This window comes from Perissodus microlepis, chromosome 17 (genome assembly GCF_051167445.1).
Source record: "Perissodus microlepis isolate ML-2025 ecotype Zambia chromosome 17, ASM5116744v1, whole genome shotgun sequence".
Taxonomy (NCBI): domain Eukaryota; kingdom Metazoa; phylum Chordata; class Actinopteri; order Cichliformes; family Cichlidae; genus Perissodus; species Perissodus microlepis.
In genome coordinates, this window is record NC_140477.1 from 28,879,514 (window position 1) to 28,900,201 (window position 20,688).

The 20,688-nt window shown below is 42.9% G+C and overlaps 1 protein-coding gene and 1 pseudogene across 1 annotated transcript; one reads left to right on the forward strand and one right to left on the reverse strand.

Annotated features, from left to right (window-relative positions):
* Nucleotides 1-335: 335 nt before the first annotated feature.
* On the forward strand, nt 336-10,296 carry LOC146369822 (complement factor H-like). The gene is made up of 4 exons (XM_084909345.1): nt 336-381; nt 487-765; nt 892-1,074; nt 1,548-10,296. Exons 1-4 carry the CDS (start codon nt 336-338, stop codon nt 1,730-1,732), a joined length of 693 nt encoding a protein of 230 aa, XP_084765471.1. The 3' UTR covers nt 1,733-10,296.
* LOC146369823 (uncharacterized) lies at nt 7,115-15,331 on the reverse strand (annotated as a pseudogene).
* Between the last annotated feature and the right edge of the window lie 5,357 nt (nt 15,332-20,688).

The window sequence follows — 20,688 nt, forward strand, 5'->3', positions numbered from 1 at the left end:
TACTCTCTCCCGCACTCGATATATTATCCATTGTTGATCTGCACACAGCTGTTGTCACGAACATCGCACTCGCTTACGTCATTGTCATGAGACATTCTCGCAAAAAAATCACGGTTTTTGTAACGCAGTAACGCAGCATTCCTATGGGAAAGTAATGGTAATCTAATTACCGTTTTTGCAATAGTAATCCCTTACTTTACTCGTTACTTTAAAAAAGTAATCAGATTACAGTAACGCATTACTTGTAACGTGTTACTGCCCATCTCTGCCGGTGATTGAAAATGGTTTTGTACTTGGAGATGTCAAAGAGTACAATGAACGTGAAATCCTAATCTATGAATGCAATCCTCAATATAAGCGTGCTCAAGAATTACCTTCAAGGTGCACAAAAAATGGAGACAGAGCAGAGTGGATCCCCACACCTGAATGTGAAGGTAAACATAAACAGAATTACATACAGTTTATACATTAAATGCCACTGACTAGTGAGATCTGGAGCTGGATGTCATGGTATTGCTCTGTCTTGGTACAACACACTAACTCATGTGCTGCATTTCCCATCATATGCAGAAATAAAATGTGAGCTGACACTGACACCACTCCGAGGAACCACATATGAACCTGCTCATAGAAGTAGGTTTTCACCTGCTGAAACGGTAAGAGTTACATGTGAGGAGAGATACTGGGTTGGGAGAACCCGCATACGCTCAGTTGAGACTACTTGCAATGAGGATGGACAGTGGTCTGTCAGACCAGTATGTCAAGGTATAAAACTACAAAAGCTTTAGACACATATTCTAAGCTCAGTGTTCTTTGCTTTCATGTAGTTCAATCAGCCATGAGGATGATGAACAATTTTATGAAGATTATCAAGTCTTTCTTTCTTTACAGAGGTTACATGCAGCCGTCCACAAGATAGACTTTTGTCCAACTGGGAGGTCTCTTGGCGTTGGGAGTCAAAGAAATTGGGTGATACTGTCAGGTACACATGTAGATCAGGATACAAGAAGAAAGATGGCGTCACTCGGGCCACATGCACCAGAGATGGGTGGGAACCGAATCCACTTTGTCAAGGTATGGTGAAGTTTAGTTCACTTTTCTTCTAATTCTGACATGATCTTTTTAATTTCTTTAATATTAGTCCATATTTGAGAAAACAGGAGAGGATTGCAGAATATCTTTGGTCAAACAGAAGCCTCAAAGGATCATTCAGTCACAGAGTAAAAACACGTGAGCCAGCCAACTAACCGAAAGAGTGTACAAATACTCACTGGATACTATTTTCTGTACAGACTGCAAGAAACATTTTTACTGCCACAACAACTTTCAGCTGGATGTTGAATCCACAACTGAACATTTTTCTTTTCCTTTGACTGAACATATTCAAATATAAAATACAGAACTGTTAAATGGAATCACATTTACACTGGGGAGCTGCTGCTTTTATTTAAATAAATATATGAAAGTATCTGAATGTTTTACATGACAAAATTATCTGAATCAAAGTAAATGCAGAAGCTTAATAAATGTGTTTTTGTTCCTTTCAGAGATAAAATGCAGGAGGCAACAGTTTAATAATGCAGATATTACTGGAAAATTTCAGGCTGAATACAGGTACAACGATCGTGTCCAGTATAACTGCAAGAGAGGTTATGAAGGAAGTTTCACTCTGATCTGTGGAGAAGATGGCTGGTATGGGTCTATTGTACGTACAGGTAAGAAAATGGCATAAACTTAAAAGGATACATTTATTCAGTTATTCAAGGACTACTGTTTTTCATGACAAATATAAATGTTGTAAACAACTGATGACAAAAGACAAATGTATAAACTCTGTATAAAAGGTGAGCATTGCTTTCAGGACTGAAAAGTGAATCCGATATGAAAGTTCAGTCAACATGAATTCTCTCAAATCGGGGAACTCGCAAAAAAGCATCTGGTTCTTCAGAAGTCTATTGAAAAATATCTTTAGATCCCTTGATGAGCTCATAAACATTTTTCTTTTGTGAAGCTCATATATATCAAAGAGTAACATGCATTTTCCTTGACAATGATGACATTGCCTTGTCCATCTTCTTCTGGGATTTCTTGTCCTGAAAATAAAGCAAGGGTTATACTTTCCACACAAATCTGCTTGGGGTTCACTTGGATCCCAATGCCATAAATTTTGTCATCAGATAGGTTGAGCGAAGTTTCGTGCCAAGGTCTCAGGGAGGGGCGGGGCCATCTGCTGCGACTGGTTGGGGTGAGAGAAGGAAGACAGGATAAAAGACATGCTGTGGAAGAGAGACAGAGGTTAATAACAGATATGATTCAATGCAGAGAGGTCTATCAACACATAGTGAGTGAGAAAGGTGACTGGAAAGGAAAAACTCAATGCATCATGGGAATCCCCGGCAGCCTATGTCTATTGCAGCATAACTAAGGGAGGATTCAGGGTCACCTGGTCCAGCCCTAACTATACACTTTAGCAAAAAGGAAAGTTTTAAGCCTAATGTTAAAAGTAGAGATAGTGTCTGTCTCCCGAATCCAAACTGGAAGCTGGTTCCACATGTGACCCGTGGTAGGTACCTATTTAAAATAGGACAGAGCCGTAGGCGCACAGTCGGTTAAAAAGAGTTTAATTTTTAATACAAAATAAAAGTAACAGTGTAACAGCGGCACCTAAAAACAATTAAAAACTTTACCTTATTAAAAATGATAAAACTGTATGATTGCCCGTGAGACAGGACAAGCGCTGCGGGGAACCGTTTAAGAACAAATCGACATAGCACACAGGTTAAAAAGGGACGGCAACTCACACATGACCCCAAATGGGCAAAACACTATAGAAAAAGGCAAATCTTCAGTGCCGTCTTCACTCAGGCCCACCGCTGTGCATGCAAAAGTGGTGAGACAAAAAAAAAAGGATTTGTTTTCCCTGCAGCACCTTCGCCATCTGCGACAATATATATATATAAGAAAGGGGTTAAAATACTAAAAGAATCAATCTCTGTGGTGCCTACTGATACAGAAAAATAAAACAAGAAATAAACAAAATCGACAGCCACAGCAGTCACAGTCTGTCGAATTACACCAGTATAAAACAAATGAAAACACACTGATGTGTCAGGTCCTTTGCCCGCAGCCAGAAATCCACTTGGCAAAGCAGCAGCTCGGTACTCTGTCCACAAGTTCGCGTCACACTCTAATAAATGTGGGTCAGTGGCGGTGAAGTCCACTACACTGTTCTCACGGGAACGCAATGTTTCCCACCGTTCTAACAGAAGTTTAGGGGGACCCGCATCAAGCTTTCATGGAAAGAAATTAAAAACACCAACTTGCCCAACTTGGACCAAGCACTCGCAGCTTCAGGTTTGCTGAGGAATACCTAATTGCCCACACCTGAGCTTATGAAAGGAGCAAAGACCAGCTCCGCCCACCAGGGGAGGTTCCCAGACTCAGGTCTCAAGAAGAGGGGCCTGAAAACTGAAGGCTCTCCCTCCCATTCTACTTTTAAATACTCTAGGAACGTAGGCCTGCAGAGCGAGAGCGAAGTGCTCTAATAGGGTGATATAGTACTACAAGGTCATTAAGATAAGATGGGGCCTGATTATTTAAGACCTTGTATGTGAGGAGCAGGATTTTGAATTCAATTCTGGATTTAACAGGAAGCCAATGAAGGGAAGCCAAAACAGGAGAAATATGCTCTCTCTTTCTAGTCCCTGTCAGTACTCTTGCTGCAGCATTTTGGATTAGCTGAAGGCTTTTCAGCGAGTTTTTTGGACATCCTGATAATAATGAATTGCAGTAGTCCAGCCTGGAAGTAATAAATGCATGAACTAGTTTTTCAGCGTCACTCTGAGACAGGACATTTCTAACTTTAGAGATGTTGCGCAAATGGAAGAAAGCAGTCTTACATATTTGTTTAATATGTGCGTTGAAGGACATGTCCTGGTCAAAAATGACTCCAAGGTTCCTCACAGTGTTACTGGAGGCCAAGGTAATTCCACCCAGAGTAAGAATCTGCTTAGATACCATATTTCTAAGATTTTCAGGGCCGAGTACAATAACCTCAGTTTTATCTGAATTAAGAAGCAGAAAGTTAGTGGCCATCCAGGTCTTTATGTCTTTAAGACATTCCTGCAGTTTAACTAATTGGTGTGTGTTATCTGGCTTCATAGACAGATAGAGCTGGGTGTCATCTGCATAGCAGTGAAAATTTATGCTATGTCTTCTAATGATGCTGCCTAGGGGAAGCATGTATAATGTAAACAGAATTGGTCCTAGCACTGAACCCTGTGGAACTCCATAATTGACGTTGGTGTGTGAAGAGTACTCTCCATTTACATGTACAAATTGGAGTCTATTAGATAGATATGATACAAACCACTGCAGCGCAGTACCTGTAATACCTACAGCATGTTCTAATCGCTCTAATAGGATATTATGGTCAACAGTATCGAACGCTGCACTAAGGTCTAGCAGGACAAGCACAGAGATGAGTCCACTGTCAGAGGCCATAAGAAGATCATTTGTAACCTTCACTAAAGCTGTTTCTGTGCTGTGATGAGCTCTGAAACCTGACTGAAACTCTTCAAATAAACCATTCCTCTGCAGATGATCTGTTAGCTGTTTGACAACTACTCTTTCAAGGATTTTTGATATGAAAGGAAGGTTGGAGATTGGCCTATAATTAGCTAAGTCTGCTGGGTCTAGAGATGGCTTTTTGAGTAAAGGTTTAACTACAGCCAGCTTGAAGGCCTGTGGTACATAGCCAATTATTAGAGATAGGTTGATCATATTTACAACTGAAGCATTAATTAATGGCAGGACTTCTTTGAGCAGTTTTGTAGGAATGGGGTCTAAAAGACACGTTGATGGTTTGGTGGAGGTAATTATTGAACTTAACTCAGAAAGATCAATTGGAGAAAAAGAGTCTAACTTAACATCAATGGTACTAAGAGTAGCTGTAGATAATATTACATCTGTAGGATGATTGTTTTTTCTCGAATGATAAAAATTTTATTTGTGAAGAAGTTCATGAAGTCATTACTAGTTAACGTTAAAGGGATTGTTGGCTCAAAAGAGCTCTGACTTTTTGTCAGCCTGGCTACAGTGCTGAAGAGAAACCTGGGGTTGTTCTTATTTTCTTCAATCAGTGACGAATAGTAAGATGTTCTGGCTTTGCGGAGGGCTTTCTTATAAAGCAGCAAACTATTTCTCCAGGTTAAATGATGATCCTCTAAATTTGTGACACGCCATTTCCTCTCCAGCTTACGAGTCATCTGCTTTAGGGTACGTGTTTGAGAATTATACCACGGAGTCAGGTACTTCTGATTAGAGACCTTAGTTTTCACAGGAGCTACAGTATCCAGAGTCGTACGTAGTGAGGAGGTAAAATTATTAACAAGATAATCGACCTCTGTTGGGGTAGCGTTCAGATAGCTGCTCTGCTCTATGAGCATTGAAGATGATAACAGTGGGTGGATTATATTCTTAAACTTAGTTACAGTGCTTTCAGAAAGACATCTACTGCGATAAAGTCTACTCTCCACTGCTGTGTAATCAATTATTGTAAATGTAAATGTTATCAGGAAATGATCAGACAGGAGAGGGTTTTCAGGAAACACTGTTAAATGTTCAGTTTCTATGCCATATGTTAAAACAAGATCTAGAGTGTGATTAAAGTGGTGGGTGGGTTCTTTTACATTTTGAGAGAAGCCAATTGAGTCTAATAACAGATTATATGTCATGTTGAGGCTGTCATTCTTAGCATCTACATGGATGTTAAAATCACCCACAATAATTATTTTATCTGAGCTGAGAACTAAATCAGATAAAAAGCCTGAGAAATCAGACGGAAACTCTGTGTAAGGCCCAGGTGGATGATAGATGATAACAAGTAAGACTGGTTTCTGAGTTTTACAGCTGGGGTGGACAAGGCTAAGCATCAGGCTTTCAAATGAATTAAAAGTCTGTCTTGGTCTTTCATGGTCTTTCATTAATTAATAACTTATCCAAAAAGAATTTCTATAGTATTGTAGCAGGTGGCAGATGTCGAACAGACATCACAGAGGTATAACAGGAATAACAACTAGGCCATTGGGTCTCCAGTTGTCCATGTCTGCATCAGAGTATAACCCAGGCTTAACACACACATATGTATTTCCAAACCTAAATACGGAAAGTTGGAACACTGCATAAAATGTCAATACAAAGACGAGTCAATGATTTAAAAATCTCATATTTTAGTCACAATAGAACACAGAACACATGAAATCAATTTACCCAGTGTATTGAATTATTGGACTTTAAAGTTTTGTTTATTTAAAGTATCTGTTTGAATCCTGGTTTGTTTACTTCTATTCCTAATTCCCAGTTCTATTAGTTTAATTCCCCCTTTAGTCTTCCATGCTTTGTGTCATCTTCCTTGTATTTAGTTCATTCATGTGTCTTCTGTGGTATCTCACTTCCTGTTTTATTTTGAGGGTTTGTGTTCCTTGTGTTTTCCTTTTCATTTTGCTTCATTCATCTTTTTTTGCCCTATGATTTAAACCAATCTGAAATTAGAGCTGGGCGATATGGACCAAAATTCATATCTCGATATTTTTTAGCTGGATGGCGATATAAGATATATATCTCGATATTTTTTTAATCCCATAAAGTAAGAACAAAAAGAGAGTTCTTGGTCAAAGGTACTTGTCCCAGATGTCACACATGTAACTTTTATTAAGATACAACTGTAGATGCACATGAAAAAATTGTCAAAAATAAATTGTCAGCATTTATTAAATAATAATGCTCCATTTTTTTTTCTTTTCATACATAACAAAAAGCTAAAAAATTGGAAACTAAATGTAAAATGTAAACTAAAAAGATGCAGATCTAAAATAACAAAGGCAACTTGCTCTTTAAAAAGTGCTTACACTGAAGTAAAGTTGTCTAAAGTGCTTCTTTGTGTGTATTCCTGAACAATCATCTGGTACTTTGTGCAAAAAACCAAACATGTAAACAGATTGAATGAAATTAACAAAATTCCATTCTTTGGTCAGTGGGTCTTTGTGCAAATCTCCAATGACAATAACAATATAGAAAGAACACAAACAATTGGCAAGGCCAACAACTGTACAGCTTACAGATTTTGTGCCAGGAAAACTAATCTGTCAACATTATCAGGCTTCAACGATGCCCTGTGGCAGGTTACAATGTTTCCACTGCAACTAAAAATCCTTTCAGAAGGGGAGCTGGTAGCTGGCGCACAAAGGTATTTCTTGGCCAGGAGGCTCAGTGCTGGATAGGCAACTTCATGTTCCTTCCACCATTTGAGAGGGTCAGCATCACTCTCTACACAAACTGACAACAGGTAGCTAGAAAATTCATTTTCGATTGCTTCCCTTTTTGTGAAACCAGTGTTGGTGGCTGTGCTGTGCTGGAAGAAGCTTGCCAGTGATCTCTTTTTTTTAGCTGTGTGTCCTACTGCTGCTTCTTCTCGGTCTGCAGACTCAGGCACGGCTGGATCAGTCAGCTCAGACAAACACGTACCCTGATAGCTGAGCAGAGACTCTGCCTCCAAGATGAGTTTATGTTTTAGTGCATTAATCTTCTCACTAGGGATGTATTTCGCCCTGAACCGTGGCTCCACAAAAGAAGCCATGTCCAATAGGTCACTGGGGGATGGATCTGCATATTTATTGTTGAGGTAATCCACAATGCGGGTCTTGATGGATTTACACAGCTCACTATCCTCCTCTCCAGGTGCCAGGAGACTAGTGCCAGTGAGACGAGTGTTAAACAGGTGTAGCACAGGTCTGACATATGACAGGGTCACATACTTCTCTCCTGAAAGTGCATCAGTGAAGTCCTGACAGGGTTTGAGAGCTTTCTGAACTGCTTCCAGGACCTCTATGTCCTGCCAAGTAGGGACTAGAGGTCTGGTTTTCATGTCGACAGAGAGGACTTTAGAAAGTGCTCTTTCCTGCTCCAGAACTCTCTCTATCATGAGAAGCCTTGATCCCCAGCGAGTTGTTGCCTCTGTGAGTAGCTGGTGACTTGGAAGACCCAGCTGTATTTGCACTTCAGCCAGCTCTCTTCTCTTCCTCCAGCTGTAGGAGAAGCTGCTGACGACTTTCTTACACAGAGAAATAGCCCGGGTAATGCGGGCATCATCCATAGCATGTCCTGTGACATACAAAATACAAACTTTTAAAATCACTTTAATTGTTATGTTAAGATGCAAACCACTCAAAGGCAAATTAATATCCATCTCAGTTGTATAGAATGTGATGCATAAGACTTAACAATATTTGCAAAATGTGTCGTGTATTGTATAACCTAGAAATGGTTCTAGTTAAACTATCTTGGTAAAATCAAAAGATCACCAAATGATTAGAACATGTATTTTTTTTTTTTTACACCTTTTAATCTCACTATGTATTTAAAAATGTATCCCTGTCTTGTCTCAGCTGTGGTCCTCATTTAGTGTCACAACTCAATCTAATACAAGCACAAATACACCCCAATATGTTTATTGGATTTAATAGGGATACTTTATTTATTTATTCAACTAACTTTCGATTTCTAAGTGATAGATGTATATGCTGGCTATGACTTATAAAAATATTTGTCTTGTGGTCCATAGGCATGTTTAGCTCTACAAGTGACTCTATACACTTTTCATTTATTAGCATTTTTCATTTTTTTTTCAAATCAACAAATTCAGTATTGCACTCACCAATGGCCAGATGAAGCCTGTGACCAAAACACTGGATCCTCGGCCACTTGTTCAGTTGAACCGCCTTGACAATATTAGCCCCGTTGTCAGTTGTTATAGCAACCAGTCCCGTCGGGTTGAGCTTCCAGGTTTTGAGCACATCCTGCAGGGCTTCAGCTATATGCTCTAGTGATGCGCGAATCATGAACGAATCGTTCAATACTCGAGAATCACTTTACTGACTCATGAATCATGATTCACAAGCCCAACTGACTCACTGACTCATCCCTGTTGCTGTTAGCAGCAATGTATCTAGCTTATAATTAAAATTGTGGAGAAAAACACAACATCCAGTATCGTAACAAAAAAATTTCTGCTCTGAACTGGAAGAAAAAACCCTGAGTAGAAGCTCACATCAAGAAAATAGCTCCTCGGTTCACAGTAGTGATGGGATTTCCGGCTCTTTTTAGAGATCCGGCTCTTTCGGTTCGGCTCACTAAAAACAGCCGGCTCTTTCGGCTCCGAACCGGCTCTTCGGGTTGTTTTGTTGCTTTAATTAATTTATTATTAACAATAATATAAAATTATGCACAAAAGGAATTACTAACGTAAAAAAAAGTGGTTTTATTTATATATGTTTATATATAAATATATGCGGTGGCCCCTAGAGACAAAACACGCACAAACTCCAAAACACATTTCTACCATGAACTGAACTTCCAAAGCAGAGCTGCTAGATCACTTAAATTACACAATTGAAAGCATGTGTGTATTGTTTGTGTATTTATACACAGGCACTCATATATATTCAAATAATTTAAAAAAAAGTTCATTTACCTGTTACTACCACACACCAAATCCAGTCGTTGGTACTTGCTGGCTTGTGTAGCCACTAGGTAACAAAAGCTCAACACTGTGCCTAGCATCCTGGAGCACTTCTGTTGTCTTTTGTACGTGTTTTGAGTTTTTATGTGCTCCTGAGTTTTTATGTGCTTCTGAGTTTTTACGTGCTTCGGAGTTTGTACGTGTTTTTACGTGTTTTGGAGTTTTTACGTGTTTTGGAGTTTGTACGTGTTTTTACGTGTTTTGGAGTTTGTACGTGCGTCAGGGTTTGTACGTGCTTCAGAGTTCGTACGTGATTTGAAGTTTGTATGTGCTTTGTCTGTAGGGGCCACTTTTATTTATTCACTCCACATAAAATGTAATAAATAAATCATATAATACAAAAATCAACTATTCACATTTCAACTTTTAACTATTTAAATTTTCAGCTTTTTCCTTTTACAAATTTAAAGTGAAACAACACAAAACACTGCAAACCACAACACAATTAAATATAAATTAAAATATGAAAACAAAAAGAAGATGTATATTCTCTGTCATATGGGACTTTCTGAATCCTTTATTATCTGCAACCGAAAATAGTTGTGGATAATTACTATACGTTTCTAATGTGATGTTGTTGTCCCTGGCTCTCTTTCTCTCTCTCTTCCTCTGGCTCTGTTCCTGTGCTACTGAGTGTAACTACCACCCCTCCCCCCTCTGCCCAGCGTAAAGCACAAGGCTCGCGTGCAGAGTGAAGCGGAAAAAAAGTGCGAGAGAGAGGCTGAGAGAAAGAAGAGAAAAAAACCCACGTGACGGCTCGCGATAAGGAGCCGGCTTGCGTCGTTCACGTCAAAGAGCCGGCTCTAAGAGCCATTTCGTTCGCGAACGACCCATCACTAGTTCACAGTAGCATCGCTCTGCTAACATGCTAACAGCACATTTGAGCTACTCACCCCCTCCCTTCCTGTGCTGAATCGTAAGCGTAAGCGAATCACTCAGGACTCACTAACCTACGGAGCCCCGGAGGGGACATGGGAGAAAAAAAAATTAAGACGGACTTTTGCGAGATCTCGCAAAACAAACTCGGGATCTCGCAAAACTTTTGCGAGATCTCGCAAAAGTTTTAGCCGCATTCTTCCCGTTAGCTCGAAGCTAATGGGAGGTCGAGACCTACTACAGCCGGGAGGAACACCGCTTTCCCGGCACATCGTGCCTCGACCTCTCGGTCCGCTTCGAGCCGGCGTCCGAAGAATGCTGCTAAAACTTTTGCGAGATCTCGCAAAACTTTTGCGAGATCCCGAGTTTGTTTTGCGAGAGCTCGCAAGACTTTTGCGAGATCCCGAGTTTGTTTTGCGAGAGCTCGCAAGACTTTTGCGAGATCCCGAGTTTGTTTTGCGAGAGCTCGCAAGACTTTTGCGAGATCCCGAGTTTGTTTTGCGAGAGCTCGCAAGACTTTTGCGAGATCCCGAGTTTGTTTTGCGAGAGCTCGCAAGACTTTTGCGAGATCCCGAGTTTGTTTTGCGAGAGCTCGCAAGACTTTTGCGAGATCCCGAGTTTGTTTTGCGAGAGCTCGCAAAAGTTTTGCGAGATCCCGAGTTTGTTTTGCGAGAGCTCGCAAAAGTTTTGCGAGATCCCGAGTTTGTTTTGCGAGAGCTCGCAAAAGTTTTGCGAGATCCCGAGTTTTTTTTGCGAGAGCTCGCAAAAGTTTTGCGAGATCCCGAGTTTGTTTTGCGAGAGCTCGCAAAAGTTTTGCGAGATCCCGAGTTTGTTTTGCGAGAGCTCGCAAAAGTTTTGCGAGATCCCGAGTTTGTTTTGCGAGAGCTCGCAAAAGTTTTGCGAGATCCCGAGTTTGTTTTGCGAGAGCTCGCAAAAGTTTTGCGAGATCCCGAGTTAGTTTTGCGAGAGCTCGCAAAAGTCCGTCTTAATTTTTTTTTTCTCCCATGTCCCCTGCGGGGCTCCGTACTAACCCCCTCCCTCCTGTGCTGAATCATAGAGCAAACGAATCACTCACTCACTAATGCCGGGCTCACACTGTACGATTTTGTCAGTCGCGCGATTCAGCTTCTGCTCAAACTGTACGATTGACTCGCAGGGGTTAGAAGTTCGTAGGACACGATGCAGGGTCTCACACTATACGACCCGATGCTCTGATGCGACCCGAGTGCTCACACTGTGCGTCCATAAAATGAAGGTTATAACAGAAATTCTGTCGCTGTCTTTCACTCACACAGACACGCACACCACCGCCATCAACTTTGCTAAATTGCTAATGAAAAACATTGATCAGGCAGCTGTGATTGAGCAGCAATGTCCATCCAACTATTTTCACGGTTGTTGTGGTCGTGATAATTTTGTGAGGCCACATCGAAAAGGCTCGGATGAGCTTTCCAAAGTTCTACAAGTGCCTCCATCGCTTGTGTCCAGATCACACGCTGCACTGCCGTGCTGCGCCGTCTTTTTCGCTGACATTTGTGTTTGCGCGTGCGCAGTGTCAGAAACTGCGGTGACACCCTCACGACGGTCTTGAGGATTTCAAACAGGTTTGAAATCCTCGCGACCAAGTGATTGATGATCGGGAGCTGGTTGTGAGGTGTTAATCGCTTCTCGTTACCCCACGTATACTACACGATGCACGATGAAGGCCAAAATCGGGCCGATCGCCAAAACGGTCGCACGACTCAAAAATCGGCTCAAAATGGGCCAAAAATCGCACAGTGTAAGCCCAGCATAACCCCCTCCCTCCTGTGCTGAATCGTAAGCGAATCACTCAGGACTCGATCACCCCCTCCCTCCTGTGCTGAATCATAGAGCGAACGAATCACTGGCTGTGTTATGTGTGGCTGTGTGCAGACAGGAATAGGACCCAAGGTGCAGACTCCGGAGACAGTCGTGAACTCAAAACAGCTTTAATATAGAACTCAAAATATAACATAACTGGAAAAACTCAAAATCAACTTAAACCGGAGGACTGACAGAACACACAGCTAAGTAAACGGTAGATCGCGACCCAGACACAAAGAAACACAGGGCTTAAATACACAGAGGGAGCAATCAGGGAATGGGTAACAGGAGGGAAACACAGCTGGGGCAAATCAGAACTGACGAGACAAGGAAGCGTAAACTGAACACACTGAGATGAGACAGAGACCTTCAAAGCAAAACAGGAAACACAAAACACAGACTGAACAAAAGACAAAGACTCACATGCAGGCACTACAGAGGGAACAGAGACGTGGGACCAGGGCAAACACAGACACTGACTGGACACGGGGATATAGCAACTAAGGATACACAGAGACGCGAACTAGACAAGGGGATACAGCTGACAGGGGAGACAGAGCGACTAGAGAAGACAGAGACATAAACCAAAAGACAGAATTCTAACAAAGAAACCAAAGACTAGAATTTATAAATAATAATAAACTCAAAAACCCTGGGTCAACGACCCAGGCATCTTAACAGTACCCCCTCCCTAAAGGGCTGGCTCCCAGACAGCCCAAACCGAAACACCAAAACAAAAAAAACAACCCAACCAGGGTGGGCGGTGGGGGAAACAGGATGGAGGGCTTGAAACAAACCAAACAAGGAACCAGAAACAAAAAAAAAAAAAAAAAAAAAAAAGTGCAAACACCGGAGCCCGGAAAGCAACATAACAAAACACAGGCTCACGACAGGCGCAGGTGGCCAGGAAAAACAGTTCACACAAAGGTCAGGAGGCCGGCCCAGAGGCTGACGGCACGATAGTCCAAACCCGGGCAGTTCAGGGGGGCGGCCCGGAGGCTGACGGCCCAAGAGCCCAGAAAACAGTTCAGGGGGCCGGGCAGGCGGGAGGCACCGGCGGCGACGGAGCAGATCAGGAGGCCGGCCGGGCGGGAGGCACCGGCAGCGACGTAGTTCAGGGGGCCGTCCATGATGGCAATGACGTCCAGTCATCTGCCTGGAAAGCGGCCGAACAGGACGTGCAGGACGAGCAGGCCGGACAGGACGTGCAGGACGAGCAGGCCGGACAGGACGTGCAGGCCGGACAGGACGTGCAGGACGGACAGGACGAGCAGGCCGGACGGGACGAGCAGGACATGCAGGCCGGACAGGACGAGCAGGCCTGACGGGACGTGCAGGCGCAAACAAAGCTAGACGGAGCGAGGCAGGACCAGGCGCAGCTGAAGACCCGGAGGCTGGACCAGGCGCAGCTGAACACTCGGAGGCTGGACCAGGCGAGGCGGAAGCAGATGCTGCAGGCAGCGTGGATGTTGAGGTTGCAGGCGGTGGAGCCGGTGGTGGCTGAATGGTCTCGCCAGAACCGTCAGCAGACACTAGGATGTGCTGGCTGGGTCCTCCCGGACCCCCAGCTGATGAGGCAAGAGGCTGAACGGGCCCCTCGGACCCTCCAGCGGAGACAGGAGGCTGAACGGGCCCCTCGGACCCTCCAGCGGAGACAGGAGGCTGAACGGGCCCCTCGGACTCTCCAGCGGAGACAGGTGGCTGAACGGGCCCCTCGGACCCTCCAGCGGAGACAGGTGGCTGAACGGGCTCCTCGGGCCCCCCAGCTGACGAGGCAGGAGGCTGGACGGGTTCCTCGGACCCTCCAGCGGGAACAGACGGCTGAAGCGGTTCCTCGGACCCTCCAGCGGGAACAGACGGCTGAAGCGGTTCCTCGGACCCCCCAGCAGGAACAGACGGTGGAGTAAACGACTGAGGTGGTAACTGAGCAGGTGACTGAGCCGATAGGTGAGCTAAAGTCTGAGCTATGGAGAGAAGTTTAATATGTATCGACTGTTGTAAAGATGGTAGTAACGGTGAGTAAGGTGGTGGATTAGCAGTAAGCTGAGCTAGTTCCCCTGAGCCTCCAGAACCTGAAGAAAACTGCTGGATGGGCTCACCTGAGCCTCCAGCGAGGACAGAAACCGGTGCAGGGGCCTGCTGGGCAGTAGCCGCTCCCACCTGCGGAATAGGCACGGGCGCAGAGACTAGCGGAGCCTCAGTTGGCCTGGAAACTGGAGCAGAGACAAACTGGGCCCTAGCCCCCCTCACCCGAGGAACTGATACAGGTGCAGGAGATGGCTGGACCGCAGCTGCCCTGGGCGGAGAAGCACCGGAAGGCAAAGGAGCAGGCTCACTGAAAACTGGCTCATCAAAAATAGGTGACGACCCTTTCCCACCACGTTTAACAGTCTGTACAGTCCTAGGTTTAGCAGTGTTCACAGTCTCAGAAAAAACAGACTCGGCAAACTCAGGTTTTAATTTGTTCCCACCCCAACGAGCAGACCTCGAACTAAAAATCTCAGACGAATGCTTAATGTGATGAACTAGCGCGGGAAAATTCAAACCAAAACTGGCCTCCCAATCCAAATCCTCGTCGAGAAAAGAAATCCCAAAAGTGTCTGAGGTGAGTTCATAGTCTTTACTGTTTAACGGCTCAGGTGGAGTTTGGAAAGTGTAGTCCTTTTGACTCACCACCGGAGGTTGCTCCGAAGTGTCCATATGACGGCGACGTGAGCGCCGTTTCCTTTGGGCAGAGGTAGCTGGCGGTGTGAGCAACTGAGCCTCTGGTGCAATGAACGGTGACGCTGAGGCCGGAGCGTGAGCGCCTGAAGCTACACGGAGGACTCCCAACTGAAGCGGCCGCATCTTGAGTGCCCGCGGAGCAACAGGTGGAGACCTCTGGCAGCTCCGGGGACCGCCGAGAGCCAGCCGAGTGCCATGGAAAATGCGCCCAACGTCAGGGGTAAGCCATGGCTTCCAGCGGAGTTCCTCCTCCAGCTGGGCAAAGGCTGCTCGGCGTCGCTCCTGAAGTTCAATGTCTGCTGGGTCCATAGTATGGTCGCGATCTTCTGTTATGTGTGGCTGTGTGCAGACAGGAATAGGACCCAAGGTGCAGACTCCGGAGACAGTCGTGAACTCAAAACAGCTTTAATATAGAACTCAAAATATAACATAACTGGAAAAACTAAAAATCAACTTAAACCGGAGGACTGACAGAACACACAGCTAAGTAAACGGTAGATCGCGACCCAGACACAAAGAAACACAGGGCTTAAATACACAGAGGGAGCAATCAGGGAATGGGTAACAGGAGGGAAACACAGCTGGGGCAAATCAGAACTGACGAGACAAGGAAGCGTAACCTGAACACACTGAGATGAGACGGAGACCTTCAAAGTAAAACAGGAAACACAAAACACAGACTGAACAAAAGACAAAGACTCACATGCAGGCACTACAGAGGGAACAGAGACGTGGGACCAGGGCAAACACAGACACTGACTGGACACGGGGATATAGCAACTAAGGATACACAGAGACGCGAACTAGACAAGGGGATACAGCTGACAGGGGAGACAGAGCGACTAGAGAAGACAGAGACATAAACCAAAAGACAGAATTCTAACAAAGAAACCAAAGACTAGAATTTATAAATAATAATAAACTCAAAAACCCTGGGTCAACGACCCAGGCATCCTAACAGGCTGTGTCCCAATTCAGGGTCTGCACGCTTGAAGTACGCGCACTACGCGTACTACGTACGGTGCGTACTATAAGTACGAGAAGTGCGGAAGTGAGAGGCTTGTGAAATGGAACGGTATACGCTTCATCGCGCTGTTCAGGTTGCCTAGCAACCATGATACTAACCGCGAGACACGTTTCATACAGCTTTGTTTGACAGAAATGAAGGAGAAAAATGTTTTGTTGGTCATTCATTTTTGTCATGACATCACTTTGATTAGTTGAGTATCTGAGGCTGAGACCACAGGACTGTAAAACATGATTGTTGGGCTTCAATTCTGTGCTGAACAGTCATTTAAGATTAGTTAGTAAATAACAATTAGTTAATGTTGTTCATGAGACTAAAGTATCTCACTGTGGTAATGTAAATATAATATGGCCAATATTATAGTATTGTCAGATTATTATGATATATATATATATATCTATATATATATATATATATATATATATATATATATATATATATATACATATATATATATATATATCCATACATATATATATACACATATATATATACATATATATATACACACATATACATATATCACTGACTTTCAGCTTGTTGTGTTTGTTGATATATGACGGACTTTAATTATTAAACATTCGCACATAAATAAGTGACGTCATATTCAGTACTTTTGACAGTTCACTCTTCGGCCGCTCCATCTTATTAGGGAAATTCCATATACATAAATGTAAATTTCAAAACTCAACCCCATCATTTAATTTGTTTTTGATTGAAATTGAATATTACTTAAACTCTCTTAAATTAACTTCCAATAAAAAAGGTTTATCATTGATTGAAATTCATTCAGAAATGTTTAACGAATGAACTATCACAACTTTCAAGTACAAAGTTGTTATGAAGTCTGTCACATTCCCCCCTTTTTTTTCTTTTTTTCTTTTTTTTCCCTTTATTTATTCATCCTTCTTATTTCATTGTACTGTATATTGTTACTCTTATTTGCCTTGTATGCCTACTGTGCAAACTGAACTGGAATGACTGACTGTTCGCTTTATAATTTCAATAAAGTTTGGAAAAAAAAAAAAACCTCTTCGGCCGCTCCCTTCTGCCGTATTTTGCGGCAAAATTATCCACACCCACCGCCGCGCTATGAATTGTGGGATATATGGGACCACGAAGCGTGCACCGGACCACGCTTGATATTTGGGGAAGTCGACGGCGCATTTGGAGTATGCATTTGAAGTACACTTCGAATTGGGACAGCCGTCGTCGCGTGGCGGTGACGTAACCGCACTTAAAATGCGTACTTCAAGCGTGCAGACCCTGAATTGGGACACAGCCACTCACTCACTCACCCCCTCCCTCCTGGCTCACAGCTTCTTCTTCTTCTTGGTTGGCAACCAATGTTAAGGCGCATTACCGCCCCCTGGCTTGTAGATGAGAAAATATATATTTAACACATTCAAGGAAAATACTAATAAAATAAAAAAATAAAAATAAAATAAAATAAAATAAATAAATGTTTATTAAGCAATTTTGATAGGAAATTGCTTAATTTTAGAAATGTTTTTGCTCTTTTTTTGCTCTATAAAATAGTTGTTTTCTTTTAGAATCACTCATCTTAGCAGTAGGATTTACATGAAAAGAGAAACAAATTAAGTTTGAGTGAAACTGTACATTTTTTGCACTCTCTGGTCAACTGACTCAGTGAATCAAATGACTCAAAAAACCCGATTCACTTTGGTGAGTGACTCATTAAAACTCGATTCAGTAAAAAGAATCAAATTTACCATCACTAATATGCTCTCCGGTGTGGTCTTGAGGAAAGTAGCTGGTCTGGAGACAGGCAGTTTTCAGTTCCCAGTCTTCCATGAAACGTATAGTCACACTCATATATGGCTCGCACGTCCTGCTGGACCACATGTCGGTGGTCAGTGCGAAGTGAGACACTTTGGTGAGCTGGGCAGCGAGACTCTGTCTAACTTCAGTATACATTTTTGGCAGTGCTTCTCTGGTGAAGTATTTCCGGCTAGGTAACTGGTATCTTCGGTCAAGAGTTTTTAGCAGCTGTATAAAGCCCTCTTGTGCCACAGTTGAGATGGGGACCATGTCTTTAGCAATATGATAGGCCACTGCTTTAGTAATTTCCCCCCACTTCTCACTTTTTGTATCATATGGCACAGCACGAGTATATGAGTGTTGTAAGGTGGTCTGTTTCACGGCAGGAACCTCGGAAGACTTTGCAGTCTGGGCTACAGCACGCAATTTCACACACTCTTCATACTGCACTTTATGGCGCAGTTGTAAATGGTGGAAAAGATTAGTAGTGCTCGAACCTTTCGTTGCGATGCTTTTTCGACATTCTCTACAGAATACATTATTCTGCTGCTCATCTGACACTTTGAACCCGAACCATCTCCAAATAATTGAGCCATTGGTTTTCTTTTTTCCGACGAGCTCCTCTTCGCTAGCTCCTGTGTCCATCTTGTCACCAACTGGAGGTGTAGCGATGGGGGAGGGGGTTTGTGTTCAGTGAGGGTGAGAGGCGGGGCAGGCAAACCCAGACGAGAGAGAGGCAAAATAGCGGCTCCACAAGTGAAATTATAATGCAACATAGACTATATCGATATAAACAATATTGTCACATCTTATGTCTTGTATAAAATATATCGATATTTTTTTAAAAAATCGATATATCGCCCAGCACTATCTGAAATGCATCTCCAAAGTGGTACCTGCTGGCCAGTTTGGCTATTGCTATATCTTCTCTTCTGTCATTCTCTCCTTGCTGATATGAGTGAATGGAGCTCACACACCAGTCTCTGTCTTTCTAACTTTCAATCATCTACATGACAGTAACCATTCGAATAAGATATTTGTATCTTTTTCGACTGACTACCTTGCGGCTGCAGCTCAGTGCAGCAGTTTCAGCAATGGAGGTGCTGAATTCAACAGTCTCCCTTGGAATGCTGTTGAAGCTCTGCCGGAGGTATGCGTTGAAGATCTCGCAGACTGGGGCCTCTGCTAGGCGTTCACAGCACACCCTCACTATACGTTTAGGTGCGTCAGGTCTTTCCACCTGATCTAACTCACCACCAGGTGGTGGTTGACAGCTCAGCCCCTCTCTTTACCCGAGCGTCCAGAACATATGGCCGCAGGTCTGGTGATACGATTACAAAATCGATCATCGTCCTGCGGCCTAGAGCAGCCCCGTTATATATTTATTTATATAATATTTCTTTAATTACACTTTGGATTGCAGTGTTTAAGTGACTGGATAGTCTATATTGGTCTTTACCATACACAACAAAAACAAGAATGATGAGAGTTGAGGTATTCTTTTCTGTTACACATGCTCGTGTAAGAAATAGAACCACTAATATCAAAAATTCAAGTACTAAGTACTCTTTAAAATACCAGAATAGGAAGGATGGTGTAGGTTTAACTTTATTAGATTGATCAGTATTGCTGAACTATGAAATATTTTGTGTCAGTGTATTTTTAGCATACAGGTATACCAGAATAGCTGTAGTGTTTTGTTTTTTAAAACTTAAGTATGAACTTTTACAAAATGCAGCAAGATATTTTTAAAAAACTGTTTTATTCATTATAAAATAAACTATATTGGATTCATATCGGTATCGGCAGATATCCAAATTTATGATATCGGTATCGGCATCAGACATAAAAAAGTGGTATCGTCCCATCTCTACTGGAATTATTTTTGGAGATACATTTGCAAAACCTACCCAGGTTCCTCTCAATTTTCTGGCCTTGACACTATTGCTTACAACTAATTTTTTAAAAATTTATTAAGCAAAAATTTGACTCTTTGGGAGGAAAATATAAAGAAACACACACGTACAGTGGCTTGCAAAAGTATTTGGCCCCCTTGAACTTTTCGACATTTTGTCACATTACAGCCACAAACATGAATCAATTTTATTGGAAAGACCAATACAAAGTGGTGTACAAATGAGAAGTGGAACAAAAATCATACATGATTCCAAACATTTTTTACAAATAAATAACTGCAAAGTGGGGTGTGCGTAATTATTCAGCCCCCTTTGGTCTGAGTGCAGTCAGTTGCCCATAAACATTGCCTGATGAGTGCTAATGACTAAATAGAGTGCACCTGTGTGTAATCTAATGTCACGTGACGGCCTCAGAGGTTGTCTAAGAGAATATTGGGAGCAACAACACCATGAAGTCCAAAGAACACACCAGACAGGTCAGGGATAAAGTTATTGAGAAATTTAAAGCAGGCTTAGGCTACAAAAAGATTTCCCAAGCCTTGAACATCCCACGGAGCACTGTTCAAGCGATCATTCAGAAATGGAAGGAGTATGGCACAACTGTAAACCTACCAAGACAAGGCCGTCCACCTAAACTCACAGGCCGAACAAGGAGAGCGCTGATCAGAAATGCAGCCAAGAGGCCCATGGTGACTGGACGAGCTGCAGAGATCTACAGCTCAGGTGGGGGAATCTGTCCATAGGACAACTATTAGTCGTGCACTGCACAAAGCTGGCCTTTATGGAAGAGTGGCAAGAAGAAAGCCATTGTTAACAGAAAAACATAAGAAGTCCCATTTGCAGTTTGCCACAAGCCATGTGGGGGACACAGCAAACATGTGGAAGAAGGTGCTCTGGTCAGATGAGACCAAAATGGAACTTTTTGGCCAAAATGCAAAACG